Here is a 19404-nt window from a genome sequence, read left to right on the forward strand (position 1 = left end):
CAGCGAGTTATAGCACCGCCACATTCCAACAGAGTGTAAATCAGAGCCAATAAGGCCTCGACAGGTTGATGCGCGCGCAACCGGTCACAGTCGATCTGATCTTCTTGGCATTCAATCAGCCTCGTATCGTCTGCAAGTCCACCTGCGCAGTGGTGCAGTATCATGTCAGCCTTAGCGGGGTAGCCATAAAATCGCAGCCCATCCTCAATAAATATCATCTCTTCCCTCCCAAGGTCAGAATGGAGTTTGTCGGTGCCATCGCTGCACTCACCCAGCTTGCGAAGTATGGCTTCGAATTAGCCAATAGTATACCAGAGACGCGCCGGCGGTTACGGCATGCGCCAACTTTACTACGCGAGTGGAACGATCGAGCGTCGTTACTAGCCAGCCTTGCCGAGACACTTCAGAATCAACCAGCTCTTGTGCCACGTGTACAGCCTGAGATCATCGCGAGGCTGGTCGGCGATGTCCGTCATGTCGCTTCGCTTCTTCAAGATCTTGCAGTGGCTACGGAAGATGGGAAGATGGTCAGAGTCAAGAAACGGGTTCATATCATCAGAAAGGAAAGGGATATAAACAAAGCTTTGGGTTCCATTGGACACTTAGAAAGTGCCTTGCAAGCTCAAATTCTGTATGGCCTTCATCCTCACCCAAATGTCTTATTGATGAATAGCAGCCTTTTGCTGGCCGAACAACATCACATGCATTACTCGGTACCGAGCGATATAATCCCACGGTCTGCACGCTCTGATTTGGTATTGCTCTCCTCGTCGACAGGCATCGATCTTGTCATACTTTCGTTGGAATGTGAAACGCTCATAGTTTCCAGCCTGGCCCTCCAGTAACGGCTCGGCCGAGCGTTGGTATCACGATAGGTTTACCTCAACGCAATCCTCACTTTGTTGGGCATAACGCGCTTCTGCAGAGATTGACCACCAAATTGAACAATCCGAATGGCACATCAGTCGTTCTGACAGGACTAGGTGGAACTGGGTAGGTCTACGAGTTTCTTGACTCAGACGTTGCAGACTGATTGAATGGTAGAAAGACAGCGGTCGCAATCGAGCTCCTACACAGCCTTCTAGCTGAAGACCCACAGACATCTGTGTTTTGGGTTGATGGAACGACTGGGCCTAGTTTGCTCGCAAGTTGCCGAGTGCTGTCTCAGGACGACAAGACGATAGCCTACCCCGGTACAGTATCCGAGGCTTTGGCTGCCTTGAGAACACGTGTCTGCAAAGTACCCTCCAGGTGTATCGTCGTCCTGGATAGCGTGGACGTCACTACTGTTCTACCAGAAGCTTTGAAAATTCTGGTCGAGGGCAGTGGGAAATTCCGCACAGTTATCACTACTCGGAATCTTCGCTTCGCCTTGCGACTTGTGCACCCAAAAAATGTTGAGGAGATCTCATGCCTGGCCCTATCAGATGCAACACATCTTCTTTTGTCCTACACGCTCCCGGTTTTCGATGATATGGAAAAAGCGACGTGCTTGGCACGTGCCCTGAAGTGCCATCCCTTTGCAGTCATTGATGCCGGCGTCTGCATACGGTTGGGAAACTCCCCTACGCTCCTTCCTCCGCCCAGCTCCTCTTTTCCGGGCCCTGACTTCAGTCAATATACGGCTCATCAGATTGGGAGTTACGAAGAATCTTCTGGCCGATCAACTATTTCCATGGAAGCTCTAACATCCCAAAACGCGACTTCGATACCGTTATTGCTATGCTTAGCCTGCTTTCACGAAACGGCCGGTATTACAATGCTTCTGTCGGATCTCGTGAAGACGAGAGAGAATCAAGATGCGCTAGCACTGCTGAGGGCTTACTATCTATTCGAGTCAGAGACCGCTGATGTTTCCCTGCGACTGAATCGATTTGTACGGCAAGAGGCGAAAGCTAGACTCGCGCAGTACCACAATCGAGAGAAGGTGATAGACCTTGCTATGCGAGCAGTGTCTACAACAACGTTCGCGTGCGGCGAAGCTCTACCTGACCGTGACCTGCACCAAGCTTCGGTTCTGTGTACGGCTTTCGAAGTAACTAAGGTGGATGAACTTCATGCCTCATGCGTGCAGCGCTGGATCAAAATGGCTTTATCACTATGCGAGCGTTTGATCATACTTGGTGATCTCAGCTATGCCATTCACTTTATCGCGCAAACGATCGCATGGGCGACCGCATCGACCGGCCATGCTCCTGACCTGGTGAGGAATCTACGTAGTAAGTCAGGCGCGGTGTACTATCACCAAGGTCTATTTGAGCTGGCTGCAAGAACTATACGAGAAGCAGTACAATACCAACCGTGGGAGGTAGGCTCGTGTGATGTGAATACAGTGCACAGCTTGAACAATCTTGGCTTGGCTCACCAGGGCCAAGGTCTGTTTGAGGACGCGGAAAGATATCATCGTCAAGCTTTGAACATTAAGCAGCATCTATTCGGCCGACGGCACCCTGAAACTTTTCTAACGATGAACAACCTTGCTCTCTCGTTGCAAAGTCAAAACAAGCATGACAACGCTCGCGCAATATTCGAAATGGCCTTGCGCGGACGGAAAATGCTTCTCGGTGCCCACAGTCTGGATGTACAGATCAGTATGAGCAATCTGGGCGTCTCATACCTGATTCAGAAGCAATATTCCGAGGCCTTGGACTTGTTCCAACGCGCACTTGAGGGTATTCAGCGCTTTTTCAATCAGGATCATCCCGAGGTGTTGAAATGCAAAGGGAACATCGCGCTTACGAAAGAGTGTCAAGGGCTTTCGAACGAAGCTGTAGTATGGTTACTCGACATATCCTCGGTCCAAAAGTCGACACTAGCGGAAGCGCATCCTGACACCTTGAAAACACTGCGTAACATCGCGGCTATTCTTCATCGGCAGGGCGAGTATGAAAAGGCAGAAGCCGTAGTTCGTGAAAGCCTTGCGTTGGAAGAAACGAAATATGGCAGAGGTGATTCTAGAACTTTCGTCACGTTGCAGCACTTATCCTCCATATTGCACGAGCAAATGAAGTTTGAGGAAGCACTTGATATCGCGATGTGGCTTTACGAGTCAAGACGGGAAAAGCTAGGGGATAGTCACGCAAGCACAGTGTGCAGTTTCGAACACATCAAAGAGCTAGAAGGGGAAATATGGTTCTCGAGATTGGAACATGATATCTTCACATTTCATGGAACCTTTTCCCACGGTTCCATGACAAAATGAGGTGTGACTCTAAAGTGGTGGTGAGAACGCGTATTACCTGCATCGCCATCATTGGCTGGTTGCTGCGTTGACTACCCCGTTCTGGATATTCAATGACCCACACGGAAGTCTTCTTCTACAGATCTTGAGTTCGTGTCGACCTGTCGGGCACCGTGCGGCGAGGAGGATCTCCAATATTTCCTTAGGCAGCAGTCGATCCGCGTGAACGTACTATAAGAGGCATGATCAGGTGGACGGGTTCCGTAATGCCGAGCGCTGCATTTTCAGTAGGTTTTGATGACATAGCATACTAAGAATAGGAGGTTTCAAGCCACTTTTACTGTTTAATGCATAGTCGAGGCCGTGCACCGGCCGCGGGTTTTGGACATCCTTGTACTGATTCGTATAGGGACCTTGCATGCAATAAGTAGCCGAACGCGTTACGCGTCCTATCATCAAGCGAGAACTTTGCGCCGACTGTATTCCAATGTAAAGCAGCTCCCGTGAACAAGCCCAGAAATACGCGAACGGTTTACATGACAGAGACAACTCGTTGTCTGTAAGAGCGGATGTGACTCGGAATCCTTACAACATCTTGACAGCAATAGTGGAAGGTGAAACGAAATAGCTGCGGGCAGTACCTTGCGTGGTTTTGGTGCTTTGCTACGTCAAAGGTTCGCACAGTGTACTATATTTGATGATTTCAGAGGCCGCTCGTGTCAAGAGCTTGTGCCATGACATATGTTTACTGACTGCAATTCCTTAGTGTGACTGGGAAACCCCACCTCTAGGCTGAGATTGGTGACCAAGGAGTGGAACTGAATCTCGTCTCAGCGTGTCTTTCGCTGTCTCTCTCTCTCTTCAAGCAAATGAGGATGGAAAGGCCGTTTCAAAGAATCTGTCGGTATTCTCAGTGCGTGAGACCCAGCTCAAAAGCATCCACGATCATACTCGTAGCCTGCTCGTCGGCTGCGGAGAAACCCGCGAGTCCCAGTAGAAAGCCATACTCGTCGCCCGTTTGGTCGAGCTCGAGATTTGTACGGACCTCAGAGTCTGTCCCAAATCTTCATTAGACCCGGAAACATACGCTGAAGTCGTGCGAATTATCATCGCCATACCGAATTTGACGACAACAGCCTTGCCTGCCGTAGGAGTCCCTCGGACTGGAGTCCAACCAACCTCGGACCTCGGAAGAGTCTACCTGAGAGGAGCATTCACGATGTAGGTTGGATATAAGAAGCCACGTGACGTATTCTGTAATATCAACATGCGCGGGAAGAGCAACCTGGGCACACCGAAAGACGCGATCTTCCGCTTAGCCTCGGATACTAATCAAGCTGCATCGTACAATAGCATCACTAGGCCGTAAATCACTGCAAGCACGCTCAGCTCGAACGGAAGCATATCTTCTGTCAACTTTCTTCATGGACCAGTGGTTATGAAGACACTGCCACATGGAGTCGCTTGCGAAGCTTGAATTCCTCCGCACAAGCCTCCTCCGTGCAAGGAAAAATATTAGGGCGAGCCTGCGATGTTTAGGACTACGCACCCTGGCCCATCTACCCTTGCGAAATTGCCTCAGCCCCTTATGGATCATGCGTTACTTTGCCGAAACAAGTCGCCAATTAGGTAGTCTCAATCTTAGCACCGTCGATCTCAGTGGTAAATGGGATGAAGCAACGTCCAAAGTCGTCGAACAACGCTTTATCGAGAGATTGAAAGGCTCAAAAACGCCTTCATCGGTCAGCTGTAAGCTCAGTTTGAGGACAGCGTGGGAAGGTTTCACCACTGGATCACTACAGAAGTGACTACTTCAGGACTCTGTAGTGAGAATGGGTGGAACTGGGGCTTACACGTAAGTATGTCCACTCCGAATCATGCACCCGGCCCCTGGTACAGCTGGGTGTTATACAACATCACTACCCGTTGGTCCACAAATAGCCCGATTACTCCAATTTGATGGCCCCTCGCTGTCATCATCACGGCGACTACTGTCTGTCCCTTCCCAAGAAAATGCTGGTATCTTACGTTGTCCCAGAAAACAGAAAACCACATCGGACATGCAAACAACCACCTATGTTTTGATCTCAATGAGACAGTACCCTACATTGCTTACGATAAATCAAAAGATAACGAGGGAAGAGTGAGCAAGATGAGAAAGCTCTCGCCCGTGCTGATGTGTCTCTCGGGCGAGTCTACCAACCGCAGTCTAACACTAAGCCAATGTACTTGGTATTCAACGTTAGCACCAGTCAAGATAAGAGTATGGGGCCGTCAATGCAGAAACAATCAAGCCAAAGCCAAGATGTGCGGATTGAATCCAAGAGTCTCGAAACGAAACAGGCCAACGCATGATAGTGCTGCCATTCTGCTATTTCATCCAATAAGCATCCTATTACTATCGGTCGTTGCAAGCCAACCCCCGCTTAAGTTTATCAGATTCCTTGCGACAGATGGCAGCCTGGAACACACGTCTATCTTCCTTCACCTGCATCTTTCCCCACCACTGCTACATATCTGCGCTAGTCTTGTTGGTGAGCTTTGCAGCACCTTCTCCTTACGATATGTCCTCTCGCGCGAGTCATGTCGATCTTACAACACCGAGCGCCCAATTAACCGGTCCACCTACCTATGACGCTAGCAGCCTCTATCTATAACGCCATTATTCTTGTTGTTGCTTGTGCGAAAGGTAAGCATACCCAAGCTCTTGGGATCCATTATGTGCATGATGCTTGCGACAAGGTCGGTTCGACCAGAAAATGGGAATGATCTCGTTCCGAACACCTGGATGTCCACGGGTGGTGCATCACCACGTGAACTCAGGCAGCAGACTGCTCATTGATACTCGCTCTCCTCTTCCGAGATTTGGCCACCTGCACACGCTTCGTGAGGATTGCATGATAGCCACTGAAGAGCGCCTTCCACTTGAAGGAAGGTCAGCATTCGCAGCGTGGACATCTTAATCCTTCGTACCATTCTGCCCTGCACTCGCGCGAGTACCCCAGTTACGCAGCGTGCCCCGTATCTAACCGAACAACGAGAGGTATCATTTCACGACCAATCTAGGGTAGCTTGGCAACGTCTCAAAGGTATAAAGGCGAGTCGTGAATCCCCCTAGGACACATCTTCACCCTACTGCACTGAACAACTCTTTCGCTACACTACAGAAGCACTCACTACACTTCACTTCTTCAAGATGCAGCTCAAGGCCACTCTCGTCGTCCTCGCCACTATGGCTTTGACCGTCCTCGCCAACCCGGTTCCCGGGACCACTGCTATCGAGAAGCCCGTCGACGGTCTCCTTGAGCGTGGTGTTTGCTACTGCCTGTGCGACCCCTGCACTGGAGGCTGCAAGCTTTGCGAGTCTGGAGGCAAATAAATGACCGTAAGTGGAACGACCTTAGCCCCAAATTCAGAGCTGATGTGTCCAGTTTGCAAGGAAGTGTCGATTGTTGTCGGATGGAAGCTCTGAGGTCAAGATAAAACCAGGACGGAGATGCTTAGCACTTCTCCATCGAGAACTAGCCTATATCACTGCTTAGCACAGCCAGCTCATCAATTCATTGATCTCTTCCCCGCCCAAGTTCTTCCGCAAGTCGTGTCAGTATACGTGACCGTGGTGTGCTTCACACGACTTCTCCTCACTTGGGATTTGCTTACTTTACATGCGCATTGAGAGGAAGCAGCGTGCACAAGCCCATAATGTCTTGTAATAGTTCGTCAAGGCTTGGTCTGGGTCATTTTTGTGGTTTGTTACCCCCTCACCTCGCGGACGCTTCCCGGGCACTCGTGGGCGTCTCCCGCTTGCTCATGATCGACTCCAAATTCACACAAGTGAGAATTCGCATTTTCCCAGTATGGAGCAGATACCGACCAAATGAACGGTCCAGAGTCTCTCGCAATGCTCATCGTCTCCAACTCAGGATCTACACCCCCAGACCCTAAGGGGCATTTAAGTCATCAATGCCAGGACCACGGCTCATCCTCAACGGTATGTGCGCGCAGGGAGGTTTCCACGTCCATATCAAACGCGAAAATACGAACAGCAGAACGGATTCGGAGTCACAGCAAATTATATTCTTGCCGAGAAACGGCCATCGCAAGATGCTATGACAAAAGAAATGTGCACGCATCATGATTGCAATTTCGATACTCGGATGTTGATGAAAGAACGTTAATAGACCGTGGCGGACTAAAGGGTCACTACGCTAGCGCCCGTAACCCCGCGGCGGGGTCCGGAACTCTATCGTACCTGCATTCGCCATATCACTGTACTACAACATCTCTATTCTAATTCAATATTTTTGACTTCCTGTGCATACGACGGATGTTGAGAGAAATCTCTAGACTTGCAACTAATCACCGCGCGGATTTGCCACCGTTTGCACTACCACACCATTCGGGCTACAACACCACAGCTATTCAGACACGACTGCGACTGGTTCGGAATTCAATCCGCTTCGTGATTCGAGAAGGCAATCCACTACGAGCTTTTCGCCGATAAAGTCACACAGCCGTAAAGCACGCTCGCATCACGAACTTCACAATGCCTTACGCATCCACCATATCATTCACCCTTGACACCATCTGCCCGTGGTAAGTTCATCCCGGCGTGTATGCAACTCGTACATATCCCTTCCTCCACTACTAACGCCAACTATGCATCTGAGACACGCCTCCGGACTCTCCTATCATCTGCCCATGTCCAACACCATGCTTTCCCCCTGCCGCGACCTTTATTGCCAAGCTAGAACCTGACAACCAGACAGGACATACCTCGCCCTCCTCCGCCTCCGCCGCGCCCTTTCCACCTTCTCCTCCGATAAAGTAACATTCACCTTACAATTCGTACCCTACCAACTATACCCCGACTTCGGCACCGAAGGCGAGGACAAATACGCTTGGCACGTCCTCCTCCTCCCCCATCTCTCCTTTCCGCTCCTTCCCTAACCTCCTTCTAGGTATCTCAAAGAAAAGTATAACGGCAATGACGAGACGATGAAGAAGTACATCGACTACATGAAGCAACTGTTTAAGACCGAGGGCATCGAGTGGACACCACACGGCACAATGGCCAACACACTCCCAGCGCACCGCATCCTACACACCGTTCAAGAAACCCACGGCGCAGACAGCGCTCTCTCTTTGCTTACCAGTCTCTACGAATCCTACTTCATCAACGGCCTGCATCCCTCTTCCGAGTCTACCCTGCGAAGCGCATGTGCAGCCGCAGGGCTTAGCGATGGAGAGGTGGAGAAGGTGGTAGGGGATGAGAAGAAGGGGTTGGCGGAGGTTAAGAGCGCGATGAGGGAGCAAGTGGGGAATGGGGTGGATAGCGTGCCGTATGTTGTGGTGGAGGGGCGACGGCGGGATTTCACGCTTGTGGGGGCAAAGGAGGTGGGGGAGTACGGGAAGGTGCTGGAGCAGGTGGAAAAGGAATCGTGAAAAGGTGCACGACGAGTGAAAGGTGGATAGAAACATGAACCTGGGATATTCGGAGGGTGATGGAATGAAGTGTGTGGAATTTGAGTCCGTGAAGACCACCATATCCGAGTGGGCACAGATGATCCTCTTTAGGAAGACTGGTATTGCAAGCTATTCCCAACTATGTTCAAAGCGATAAAACCCGATCGTTTTCCGAATCAGAGGGAGCAATCGCATCATGTGCAGGCTTCGAAGATAATGCCACAGCATCGTCCTTGCAGAGAACCCACGACAGCGACTTTCCTGAGCCAGGCTTCCAAGTAACAACCTAGGGGAGCCGGCAGGCAGTCGAAGATGGGTCGAGTATGAACCGATCATGGTTCGTCGCGGCTGTAACTCGATATGAGCCTTCTGTCAATTTTCCTCAACCAGCGCATATTCCCATGTCTCAGAAGCCGAAGCGAGCCTCAAGCTCCGCCTTGCTAGGGTCGGCACAGACCGGCGGCCACACGTTCTCTTGCATGAAGTTTCCTGCGATATTGTTGCCGATGGGGTCGTAGTCTGTATAGGTCAGTTAGAACACCCTTCAAGCATGCAGCACGTACAGCAGTAGATTCGGCCTGGGAAGCGCGCACCCTCAACATCGGAGCAGTCGGTGAGAGCGCAGCCAAGTTGGCTCGAGTCTCGCCAGACCAGCTGAGTGAAGTGGTAGACCTGGTGCTTGCCCTTGGCCATGCGTGCCGAATAGTCCCAGAACGTCTCTTCCTCGTGCCACCCGTGGACCATGACGCGTGCCCACTCAACCCACTCGTCGTACTTCTTCGGTGAGGGTCCTTGGCCGCTGAGGTTGCTACCGGCTCGGTGCTATGAGTGTCAGCGTCCAACGGCTGATATGGAGACGTCGCCACTTATCATATGTTCCACATCCTTCGTACAAGTACGGATGTCTTTCTGGGCCATTGCTGCAAGGGTCACGTTCCATTGGAGATCTTGGGCGCAGTGGATGCGGCGCCAGTACCAGTGAGCATTAAGCACAGTACTAATGAACTTCTGGTCTTCGATACCGGGAATCTCGCTGCTATCGCGGGCATCGCGAGCGGCGAGGGCGTGATTCGGGGCTGCCAGCGCGGCAGCTGCCAGAGCGGTTACGAGGGCGAAAAGCTTCATAGCGAGTGACTGGATAGCGGGCAGCTACCGAAGATTGGGGACTCGAAAGGGATACGGAAAGGGAGCCGAGGATCCAGGTGAGTACAGTAGATCGGCAGACGCAATGTCGTGCACGGTGGGAGATAAATGAGCGACTAGGTGTCGAGGGCGAGGATTGAAGTGAAGAATAAGTAGAAGAGAGCGAGCCAGCCGAAATGCGGGGTAAAGTGTGAGCGGTTGATATGAAGCAGGTGCGTTCGGGCGGTGGCGTGGTTGCTGCGGTTGCACCTTTCTTGCTTCACCTGCCGTCGCGCAAACACTAAGCGGCCGTGTATGCTTGTGTACGTCGCATATGGGAACCAGTGGGTCCTCAGTCTATAATGTCATTGTTATCAAACCGGTTTAAAGCGTCATGATCCGGGGTTTACCACCTCGTTCGATTTTCGACGTGGTTCACCTGAACGCCGCACTTGGAATTCCATGCGGCGATGATGGACATAGCTGCCAACTGCGTCGTCGGTGTCAGCTCGGATCAGGTGTAAGATTCGTATGTAGGGGCTCGACGCGTCTATCATGACGTTGAGCCAGGATTGGAGACGAGGTATCGCAAACGTTTCGCCATCGTGACCAGGCACCGGCGTTACTAGCCGATCAGCAAACCAATCGAATTAGGAAATTGGGAGGTGCTTTGCGTTGATATAGCCATAGATGCCCAATACTCGGTGCACAAACAGGTGCGGACCACGACACAGATCCACTGATAGTCCAGCCGCGTGCAATCTTTGTCGCCTGTCCATGGAACCTGCTTTAGTACGCAGTGAGGCCCAATGACTTATGCGGACGAGTTGGCACTACCGTGCAAAAGAGATGAGAAAAATAGTTCGGGAGACAAATGGGGTAGGCAAATGTAGCTGGTGGAGCACTGCAAAAAGGTGTGATGTATGATAAATCGCGGTAAGGGTATTTGGAGAGATTCGATAGTGTACCCCAGCTGTCGAAGCATCGACTGTTACACCCACGCATGGTGTCTGGATACACGTACAGCTGCCGTGTATGCACATGCCACTGTGTGCCATCTCTGCTGCATCTCCACTCTATCAATGTCCCATATAACAAGCCCCTTGTGCAACCATCTTTGAACCTCGCGCCAAACGTTCCCAAACCTGCGACGCACGTTCGTTGTTATTACGACTGGTCATGGTCTGGATCGGCTCGCTAAAATCGTGTTGCTCCTGATGACTGCGTTGCGACCACATATGCACAGACCCGTGTCGAATCCTTGGTGTGGACTCGAAAATAGCGCACATCGTTGCGGAACTGACACCTGGGGCAACGTCGCCTCATCTAGGTTGTGTGACTGCCAATAAGAAGCGTGTTCGGATAGAAGCCGGTGGCCGACGGTGAAAGTGATGTTGTTTCATTGTACAAGGAGTAAGTGGCGCTTGGGTCGTTAACTTAGCCATCACGTGGCTCTGGCCAATGGATGGCTGTGACCTGCTGTGAGAGGTGCGTGGCATTGCTTGGGCATAGCGCGCTCAAACGGTACGTCGAGCGCTCTGGTATCGTGCACGTTCTTTAGCCTTCCTTCAGCCTCTTGGCGGGCCTCCCAATCAGCGAATCATCCGGTAGCCCACTCCTCTTCGTGCCTGGCAGGCTCCCTGTCCTGATGTCATTATCCTCTTGACTGACTCTCCGCACTGGGTATTTGATCTTGCTTTCCTCGAAACAGTTCTCACTTGGGTTGCCATGGCTCGTGAAGTAAGGATGCTGCAGCGCATTTTCTGCAGTCAGCCTTTTCTGCGGGTCATATTCCAGCAACTGTTGCAAGAGATCAAAACCTTCAGGGCCTGGGGTGTCCGGCCCAGACCCAGGGGGATACAGATTGTTCTTGAGACAACCCTGATACCAGTTCTCTAAACCTTGGGGTCGATGAAAACGTGCGTTGCCGGCTGCTAGGGAAGACAGTTGTGGAAATTCGGGCATCGAGGTAAGAAGTGGCCAGCGCTCCTTTGACGGCATTCCCACAATCTCAACGATTTTTTGCATCTGGTTGCGTTGGAAAGGTACCGTCTTTTTCCCATCCATCTTGGCTTCTTCGCCCTTGAAGATCGGCCGCAAAGATAACAGTTCGGCAAAGATACAACCCACAGCCCAAAGATCAACTGCAGGTGTGTAGTGGCGACTACCCAGAAGGAGTTCTGGAGCACGATACCATATCGTGACGACGACTTTGTCTCCAGAGAAAAGAGACTGCAGGGGCTTGTAGAAAAGGCGCGCTAATCCCAAGTCTCCAATTTTTACCTTACCAGCCGAGGTGACCATTATGTTGGCGGGCTTCAGGTCGCGGTGCATGACCCAGTTCCTGTGCAGATACACCAGTCCCTGTTCATATTAGATTTAGTGGTGAACTCTAACATCGCGTTGCTTACCTGTAATAATTGCCACAAGATGCTCTTGATCGTCCTGGCAGGGATAGCTTGTCGTCCGCCTTGACCACCCGTATTGTGATGATGGATGATTTGCAACAGGTCGTGCTCCGCGTACTCGAAGACAATAAAAATACACTTCTCTTCGAGGATAATCTCGACGGTGTGGACAACGTTGGGGTGTGCAAGCTCAGTGCACAACGCCATCTCTCTTATCGCGGACTGACTAATCCCGGAATACTGCAGCTCTCCTTCTTTGTCTGGCTTGAACTTCTTGATAGCAAAGAGCTTCGAGTTAGGTGGGTTCGCATTGCGACTCTCGGCCTTGTAAACCCTGCCATAGGTACCACTCGAGATAAATCCGATGATTTTGTATCGCTCGTTGACGCGCTTCTTGGTGTTGTAACCGGTAAACATTGCGTCTCTTGAGTCGGCCGGATCTGTCCGACAGTGGTTCAGTACTTCTTCATGACGATGAGGGAGATTGTGAGGGATGTTTTAGGGGGTAGGAAGGACTATTGAGATGACGGACATGAACACAGGCATGGAAGAATGCAGGTCAGATGTAGGAAATGGCCAGGTTCCGGGTTCGGAACGCAGGCAAACGATCAAGCGAAGGGTGATCAGCAGGCGCTCGCTCCGCAGAGCCCCTGGGAACAAAAGAAACGCGAAACGGAAGTACAGAATTATTATGGGGCTTGGGCGGTGGCGCTACGCACTCCTATCTCGCTCGATAAGTGGGTGAGATGAATCGAGAGCCACGCACCGTTGAAGGCGGCCACGACACTGTTCCGGAGCTGTGGTCGGGCGCTGGCGGACGGCGGGTCTCCTGAAGGAGGATTACTGGTGGAGGGCTGATTCATCTTAGGTCATTGCGTGCTGCTCGTTTAGAAGGGTCTCCGGTCCACAGTCGGCAGATGCGGCGCGCAGGCCGCGGTTGCGGCGAGGGATGTGGAGCTGGCAGCTCAGGTGGCAGCTGCCCGTGGTGATGGGTGGAGCACGATGCACGGCGGTCAGCGATGCAGATGCAGATGCAGAGGCAGATGCAGAGGCATGTTGCGACGCTCAGCCTGGTTGGCGCAGCGATTCGGTGGTTGGACGCTCTCCCCGCAGAGCCGCACATCTCGTGTGGGAAGGGATGGCCAACCACAGCAGGGTCGCCGCTTCCCCACGCCAACCACGCTTCACCACGCGCCCACGCTGAGCTCCATCCGTGCTGCTACATGACGGCGCAGTGAAAGTGTGTACATATGCGGCTGAGTCCCCAAGGTACGTGGTATATCCGCGCATATGTCATAGTTGGGTGCATGCCCATCGCGACGCCACAAGTGGGCTGACACGTCTCGCCGCCAGCTTCTGTACCTCTCACCTCTCCTCGAGGGTTGACAGAGCGCCATGAATCCCCGCGCCTGGTTCAGTGACCTTACGCCCTACTTCGTCTACGTCCTCTTCGTTGCCACGCTCGGCCCACTGCTGTTTGGCTTCCACCTAGTACGGACCCTATCATTCCACTCAGAACATAAACAACTGACACACCCAGTCCGAGCTCAATGCACCTGAAGATGTCATACGCTGCAAGAAGAGCTCAATCACGACCGCCGCGGCCAACCTTCCACAATGCATAAAGATGGAGGATCTGGAATGGGGCGTCGTGGGCTCCATGTACACGCTCGGAGGGCTGCTCGGCGCGCTCTCTGCTGGCCCGTTGGCAGGAAGATACGGACGACGGCGCACGATGCAGCTGACCTCGGTCTTCTTCATTATCGGACCTGTTTTTGAGGCCCTTTCGCCGAACATTGGGGTCATGGCTGTGGGGAGGTTACTCTCAGGCGTGGGCGCTGGCGCCTCCGTGGTCGTGGTGCCCATTTACATCTCAGAGATCGCACCGCCCGCGCAGAAGGGCTTCTTTGGCGCGTTTACGCAGATCATGTGCAACGTGGGCATCCTCCTGACGCAGCTGCTTGGCTACTTCCTCAGCCATGATTCATACTGGAGGGTCATTCTGGCGGCTGGCGGCATTATTGGCGTGCTACAGAGCTTGGGTCTGCTCTTGTCAGTGGAGAGCCCTAAGTACCTTGCCGAGCAGGGCCACTCATCGCAAGCGAAGAAGGTATTGCGCAGCATTCGCGGTGAGGGTACAGACATCGACGATGAGTTCAACAGCTGGGGCGTTGATGGGGCTTCGGAAGCCACAGGTATGTTCAATGTGTGGAGTTATACTAATATTCCAATGCTAACGGCGTTCAGACGAAGAGCAATCACTGCTACGAAACGACGAGGAGCCCTCCACGCCGAAGACGCGGTCCGGCAAGGAAGAAGCTCTCAGCATTGCACAAGTGCTTCGCCACTCCGATTATCAGAAAGCTGCATTTGCCGTCATCATGATCATGCTCGCCCAGCAGCTCAGCGGTATCAACAGTATCGTCATGTACGGTGTGTCGCTACTGGCAGACCTGCTGGCGTCCAACTCGGCCCTCCTCAACTTGGCAGTATCTGCCGTCAACATTGTCGTAACTACCGGCTGCGCGCCCCTACCAGACAAGTTAGGCCGCAAAGCGTGTCTGCTCCAGTCCCTCGCCGGCATGGGCATATCGTCTCTCCTTCTTGCTATAGGTATTATGAAGGCCATACCCGTCCTGTCGGCAGTGGCCGTTTTGCTTTTTGTGTCCAGTTTTGCGCTCGGTCTCGGGCCCGTGCCCTTCATCCTCTCCGCTGAACTTGTCGGCCCAGAGGCGGTTGGCGCAACGCAGAGCATTGCGCTGGCGGCAAACTGGATCGCCACATTCCTCGTTGCGCAATTCTTCCCATTGGCGAGTGCGAAACTTCACGGCAAGGTGTACATCATCTTTGCAGCGCTTTCGGCAGCCTTCTTCGTATTCATTAGCTGGTTCGTGCCGGAGACCAAGGGCAAGAAGAATGCGGATGAGGTGTGGGGGAGAGAACGACGAGTCGACTAGAGGATGCTGTACACCGTTGTTACCAATGGCGTGGTGTGACGTACCGGTTGGGCGAAACAAGAGTTGGATGTCGGCGCAGAGGATGCATTCAGTATCTGAGCGCAATGTGCGATACCCGCCTCTGGTTGCTATGGGCGGGTAACATCTCCGAGAATTCACTTGAACTATGTAGTCAATGGACGAGGAAGGCACAAGAATATGACCAAAGTAACAGCACCGAGTACTGATTCGGTGGTCTCTCGCAAATACTTTGATTATGTGGTGATTATGTTAGTGGTGGGGAGTTATTAAGCAGGCAGCCGGGCGGCCAGGTTCCGACTCGATCCCGTCGTCGGAACCCGTCTGCGACCCCGCCGATTCGCCTCGGTGAGTCGGTATAGCCGCACAGCGTCACATCATCGTGGCTCGCACTTTTCTTCGGCACTTCCTCCGCCGCCCAATTCCTCCCTCCGTCTGTACATAGCATAGCCAGCGATGCCAGACCTCCCAGCGCACTCATCACCAGCCTTTCCGCCGCTCCACTCGCCGCGACCGGAGCACCCGCACCACCTCGAAGCAGAAGACTACGTCCTTGCCAGCACCACCACCTCCCACTCCGATGCCGCAAGCACGCCCCCCAAGGCGCGACGGCCCTCGCAGCCTCCGCCCCCGTCCCTCATAAGCCCCGCCTTCACGCCCCCCGCGACGCCCGGCGTGTCCACGCCTTCAGACCCGCGCCCGCGCCCGCCGCGCTCCGTCCCGGTCCTCCCCTCCGGCACCGACTCGCCACGCCCCGAGCTCCTCGAGCAGCTCCCCGTCGTCGAGTGCGAGGTGCGCGCGCGCATACCCACGACGACGGGCCACGAGATGTGGCTGCATGTGTATCGCAACAACGTGGATACCAAGGAGCACCTAGCGATTGTGTTTGGGAACCAGATCCGCAGCCGGAGCCTGGACCGCGAGCGCGAGGGCGAGACGGAGCTCGAGCGCATGACGCGAGGCGCGTACGTGGGGCGGCTGTATCCGGGGCGGACGCACAGTCGGGTGGAGGCGATCAAGCGTGCGGAGGGCGCGATGCCGAAGGCGGCGCCGCAGAGTTCTGGGGGTAGCACGGCGACGTCATCTGCGTTGTCAGATGCGGGCGACGCCGCTGAGACAAACAGCCGGACCGAGCTGCCGCTCGTGCGCATCCACTCGGAGTGCTACACGGGGGAGACGGTGTGGTCGGCGCGCTGCGACTGCGGGGAGCAGCTCGACGAGGCGGCGCGCCTGATGTCGTCGCCGCAAATGTCGCCCTCGGGCGGCGTCATCATCTACCTGCGGCAGGAGGGCCGGGGCATTGGGCTCGGCGAGAAGCTCAAGGCGTACAACCTACAGGACCTAGGCAACGACACGTACGAGGCGAACATCATGCTGCGGCACCCGGCGGACGCGCGGAGCTACGGGCTCGCGACGAGCATGCTTGTGGATCTGGGGCTAGGGGGTGAAGAGGGGATAAGGCTGCTGACAAATAATCCGGATAAGGTGAGGGCGGTGGAGGGGCCGGGGAGGGAGGTTGTGGTGAGGGAGCGTGTGGCGATGGTGCCGATTGCGTGGAAGACGGGCGGGGAGAAGGGGATCAAGAGTGAGGAGGTGGAGAAGTATTTGAGTACCAAGGTGAGTTTGACGGGTATCTATCTGTGTGTTGAGCGAGGCTAATCGAAGCGCAGATTGAGAAGTTTAAGCATATGCTTACACAACAATGACCTACCATCAATAGACACGACTCAGTAGTGAAGGCTAGGAGCTTCAGAAGTGAGACATGGGGGATTTCACGGCACACACGCATATGCATACGCACACTTTGTAGACAAGAGCGAGCGATCTAGATACCATATCACAGCGGCCAATGCTTTGTATATACGCATGCTGCATCCATTGTCGGGTATGCCCTCTCCATGAGTACTTGAGAGATGGTGAAGTCTGGATCGAGAGGCAGATGCGAACCTCGAAATCGCAAGAAAAGAAAGGTTCATCGAGAATTCAGTTACATTAATGGGGGAATTAAAAGACCCTCTTGGCTAAGGAGGGCACAAGGTATCACAAACATACATCCATCCAGCCGCCATCAAATCGTATACATAGGCTCACATGGCCAGCTCATGCAGTCACAAATCCCGAACTCTTGTATACCTCCCATCTAGTGCTTGTGGCCAATATGCAGCTTCTCCTTTAGCTTCTCCATCTTGCTGACCTTCTCCTTCTCGCCGGACGGACTGGCCTCCTTCTTGTCCTTCTGCTCGCTCTTCGTCTCCATTATGCCTGTCACCATATCAGCACGTTCTAGTACAGCGCGGAGCGAGTCGCCGCGGGACCGCGACGCAGAGGCTGACGTACGACTTGATTCTGTGACGCCGGTGGGGACGATACCAGCGGTGCCGGTGGCGCTGTGCTCGCCAGTGCCCTTGGTCGTGCCGAGCATGTCGGGGCCCTCGCTGCCGACGGCGGGAGTGCCCTTGGGTGAGGTGACGGAGGAGACGGTCGGCGGGTTGGTCTTTGCGAGGGTATCGGAGAGGTTGTGGGTGCCGGCCACGCCGGCGCTGGTGTCGGCGGTAGACTTGGTCGAGGTGAGCGTGTCGCCCGTCGTGGCGTTGGAGACTTCGGCGGGTTGCTGCGACTTATCCTCGGGGTCGATAGTGCGGTTCTCCGCGAAGCCTGCAAGCGCGGGCTCGTTCTTGCCGGCAGGAACGACGTCCTTGTCGATGCTGTTGCCATCGGTCTTGGAGTCAGTAAGGTGCGTCTTAGCGAGCGTATCGGCGAGGTTGGTAGTGCCAGCAAGTCCGGCGGTGTTAGTCTCGTCAGGTCGCACGGCGAGTGTAAGTGTGTCGGCGGTCTCGGTAGTCGTTGACTTCTCACGAATTGGGAGGGTGGCAGTGTTGGTTGCGTCCGCTGTGCACGAAAAGGATCAGCAAGGCGACTCAGGATGCCATGACAGTCGAGAGCTACGTACCTGAGTTGCCCAGGTCGAATGGCTCCGTAGCTGTGCCCTTGCCCTCTAGGCCGCTAACAGGCTCCTTGCCGGCAGTCTCGTTCTGGGTCGTGGAAACGGCCGGGTCTTCTACATATCACAGCCAAGTCAGCGACGCATTCTCCGTTATACTTTGTATGCGAGCTGCAAACAAGTAATTGACGCGCAATCACAAAGGCGTACCGGAGTTGCCCCCGTCGAAGGGCTCAGCTGCGGTGCCCTTGCCCTGAACGCCAGAGACAGGCTCGTTGCCCGCCGTCTCGTTGGTTTGCGGCTCGCCCCAGATGGCCTTGGTGGCTGTGGCGGACACAGTGTTGACGACATTGCTAATGGTCTCCATGGTTGCTGCTCGGTGATGTGGAGTTTGTGGATGTGGTGGAGTCGGGTGTAATAGTGAGTTTGCTAAGGGCTGGGAGTGGAGGCCAACAAAGCGCGAGGACTATGTTATGAAGCTCTGGCGTGCCTGGGATTGTATGACGTATTTGGCGAATTCAGGGTTCAAGAGCTCGCACAGCCCCCTCGTGCAGCAAGTCGCAGTGCTTGAATTGCGAAAATGCGCGTCACCGCGGGGTTGTGTTTGTACATGATCACGGCGCCTGGTTCAAGCAATGCGCACTGCGCGCGGGATGCAAGGCACTAGTTCTAGCTGATGAGATCTGGAACACTGCGTACTACACTGCAATCAAGATGGTGTAGTTGTTATCATTCCCGCTATCGCTATGCTTGAAGAGAGCCACAGATGACGTTGCGCGAGCTACGTCATTACCCAAGCATTACGGTACAAGTGTGCACGTGGCTACCCCTTATGTAAGCGCATCCCAGCGCATCACAGCTTCAACTTCAGTGACTACATACCACTGCTGTGTCCTTTGCACATCTTGTCCAGTCCATCGCTCTGAGCCAAGGCTACCATCAGGAAACGTCCAGCTTCGAAAACAATGTTGACACCGAACCAGTCTTTCTTGTTGCTCTGCGCTACCATCATTACCCAGAGTCGCTCATAGATCGGTAGCCCAACCCAACATCAGGAATCGCAGCAAAAGAACCCACCCATCTTCCGGGAGATTTGCACCAAGATTGTTTTTAGAACTGTGGCTGACAGAAGCCACCGGGATCACTGGGTCCGCATACCAAATGAGCAATATGCACAATCTATTGCGATCTCCATATTCATGCCGCCACCGGAAATTTCCAGCAATACAACACCCACTTCAGTGGCTCGTGCGTGGCTGCGTACACACTCCGTTGTCAATATCGGCCAGATGTCAAACATTGGATTTGGAC

At 53.7% G+C, this 19404-nt stretch overlaps 6 protein-coding genes across 6 annotated transcripts; 3 read left to right on the top strand and 3 right to left on the bottom strand.

Moving 5' to 3' along the window:
• Nucleotides 1-239: 239 nt before the first annotated feature.
• CC84DRAFT_1171925 (uncharacterized protein) lies at nt 240-3202 on the top strand (the record flags this gene model as incomplete). Its single annotated transcript, XM_018179941.1, has 4 exons — nt 240-631; nt 823-993; nt 1045-2219; nt 2250-3202. The coding sequence occupies 4 exons, from the start codon at nt 240-242 to the stop codon at nt 3200-3202; spliced, it is 2691 nt and encodes an 896-aa protein (XP_018039696.1).
• A 4253-nt stretch (nt 3203-7455) lies between these two features.
• Nucleotides 7456-8784, top strand: CC84DRAFT_1160505 (thioredoxin-like protein). The gene is made up of 3 exons (XM_018177513.1): nt 7456-7777; nt 7951-8085; nt 8143-8784. Exons 1-3 carry the CDS (start codon nt 7728-7730, stop codon nt 8624-8626), a joined length of 669 nt encoding a protein of 222 aa, XP_018039697.1. The 5' UTR covers nt 7456-7727; the 3' UTR covers nt 8627-8784.
• Nucleotides 8785-8890: 106 nt separating this feature from the next.
• CC84DRAFT_434126 (PR-1-like protein) lies at nt 8891-9966 on the bottom strand. Its single transcript, XM_018186247.1, has 3 exons — nt 9518-9966; nt 9211-9466; nt 8891-9166 (listed from the first exon to the last, which is right to left on the bottom strand). Exons 1-3 carry the CDS (start codon nt 9770-9772, stop codon nt 9054-9056), a joined length of 624 nt encoding a protein of 207 aa, XP_018039698.1. The 5' UTR covers nt 9773-9966; the 3' UTR covers nt 8891-9053.
• A 1110-nt stretch (nt 9967-11076) lies between these two features.
• Nucleotides 11077-12815, bottom strand: CC84DRAFT_434133 (cyclin-dependent protein kinase-like protein Ssn3). Its single transcript, XM_018186248.1, has 2 exons — nt 12181-12815; nt 11077-12133 (listed from the first exon to the last, which is right to left on the bottom strand). Exons 1-2 carry the CDS (start codon nt 12592-12594, stop codon nt 11327-11329), a joined length of 1221 nt encoding a protein of 406 aa, XP_018039699.1. The 5' UTR covers nt 12595-12815; the 3' UTR covers nt 11077-11326.
• Nucleotides 12816-13176: 361 nt separating this feature from the next.
• Nucleotides 13177-17248, top strand: CC84DRAFT_1202099 (uncharacterized protein). Its single transcript, XM_018181751.1, has 6 exons — nt 13177-13446; nt 13531-13668; nt 13718-14372; nt 14425-15104; nt 15603-16769; nt 16823-17248. Exons 2-6 carry the CDS (start codon nt 13573-13575, stop codon nt 16856-16858), a joined length of 2634 nt encoding a protein of 877 aa, XP_018039700.1. The 5' UTR covers nt 13177-13446; nt 13531-13572; the 3' UTR covers nt 16859-17248.
• Nucleotides 17132-18539, bottom strand: CC84DRAFT_1160510 (uncharacterized protein). Its single transcript, XM_018177514.1, has 4 exons — nt 18304-18539; nt 18103-18210; nt 17490-18041; nt 17132-17414 (listed from the first exon to the last, which is right to left on the bottom strand). The coding sequence occupies exons 1-4, from the start codon at nt 18458-18460 to the stop codon at nt 17293-17295; spliced, it is 939 nt and encodes a 312-aa protein (XP_018039701.1). The 5' UTR covers nt 18461-18539; the 3' UTR covers nt 17132-17292.
• Nucleotides 18540-19404: the final 865 nt, after the last annotated feature.

This window comes from Paraphaeosphaeria sporulosa (genome assembly GCF_001642045.1).
Source record: "Paraphaeosphaeria sporulosa strain AP3s5-JAC2a unplaced genomic scaffold CC84scaffold_2, whole genome shotgun sequence".
Taxonomy (NCBI): domain Eukaryota; kingdom Fungi; phylum Ascomycota; class Dothideomycetes; order Pleosporales; family Didymosphaeriaceae; genus Paraphaeosphaeria; species Paraphaeosphaeria sporulosa.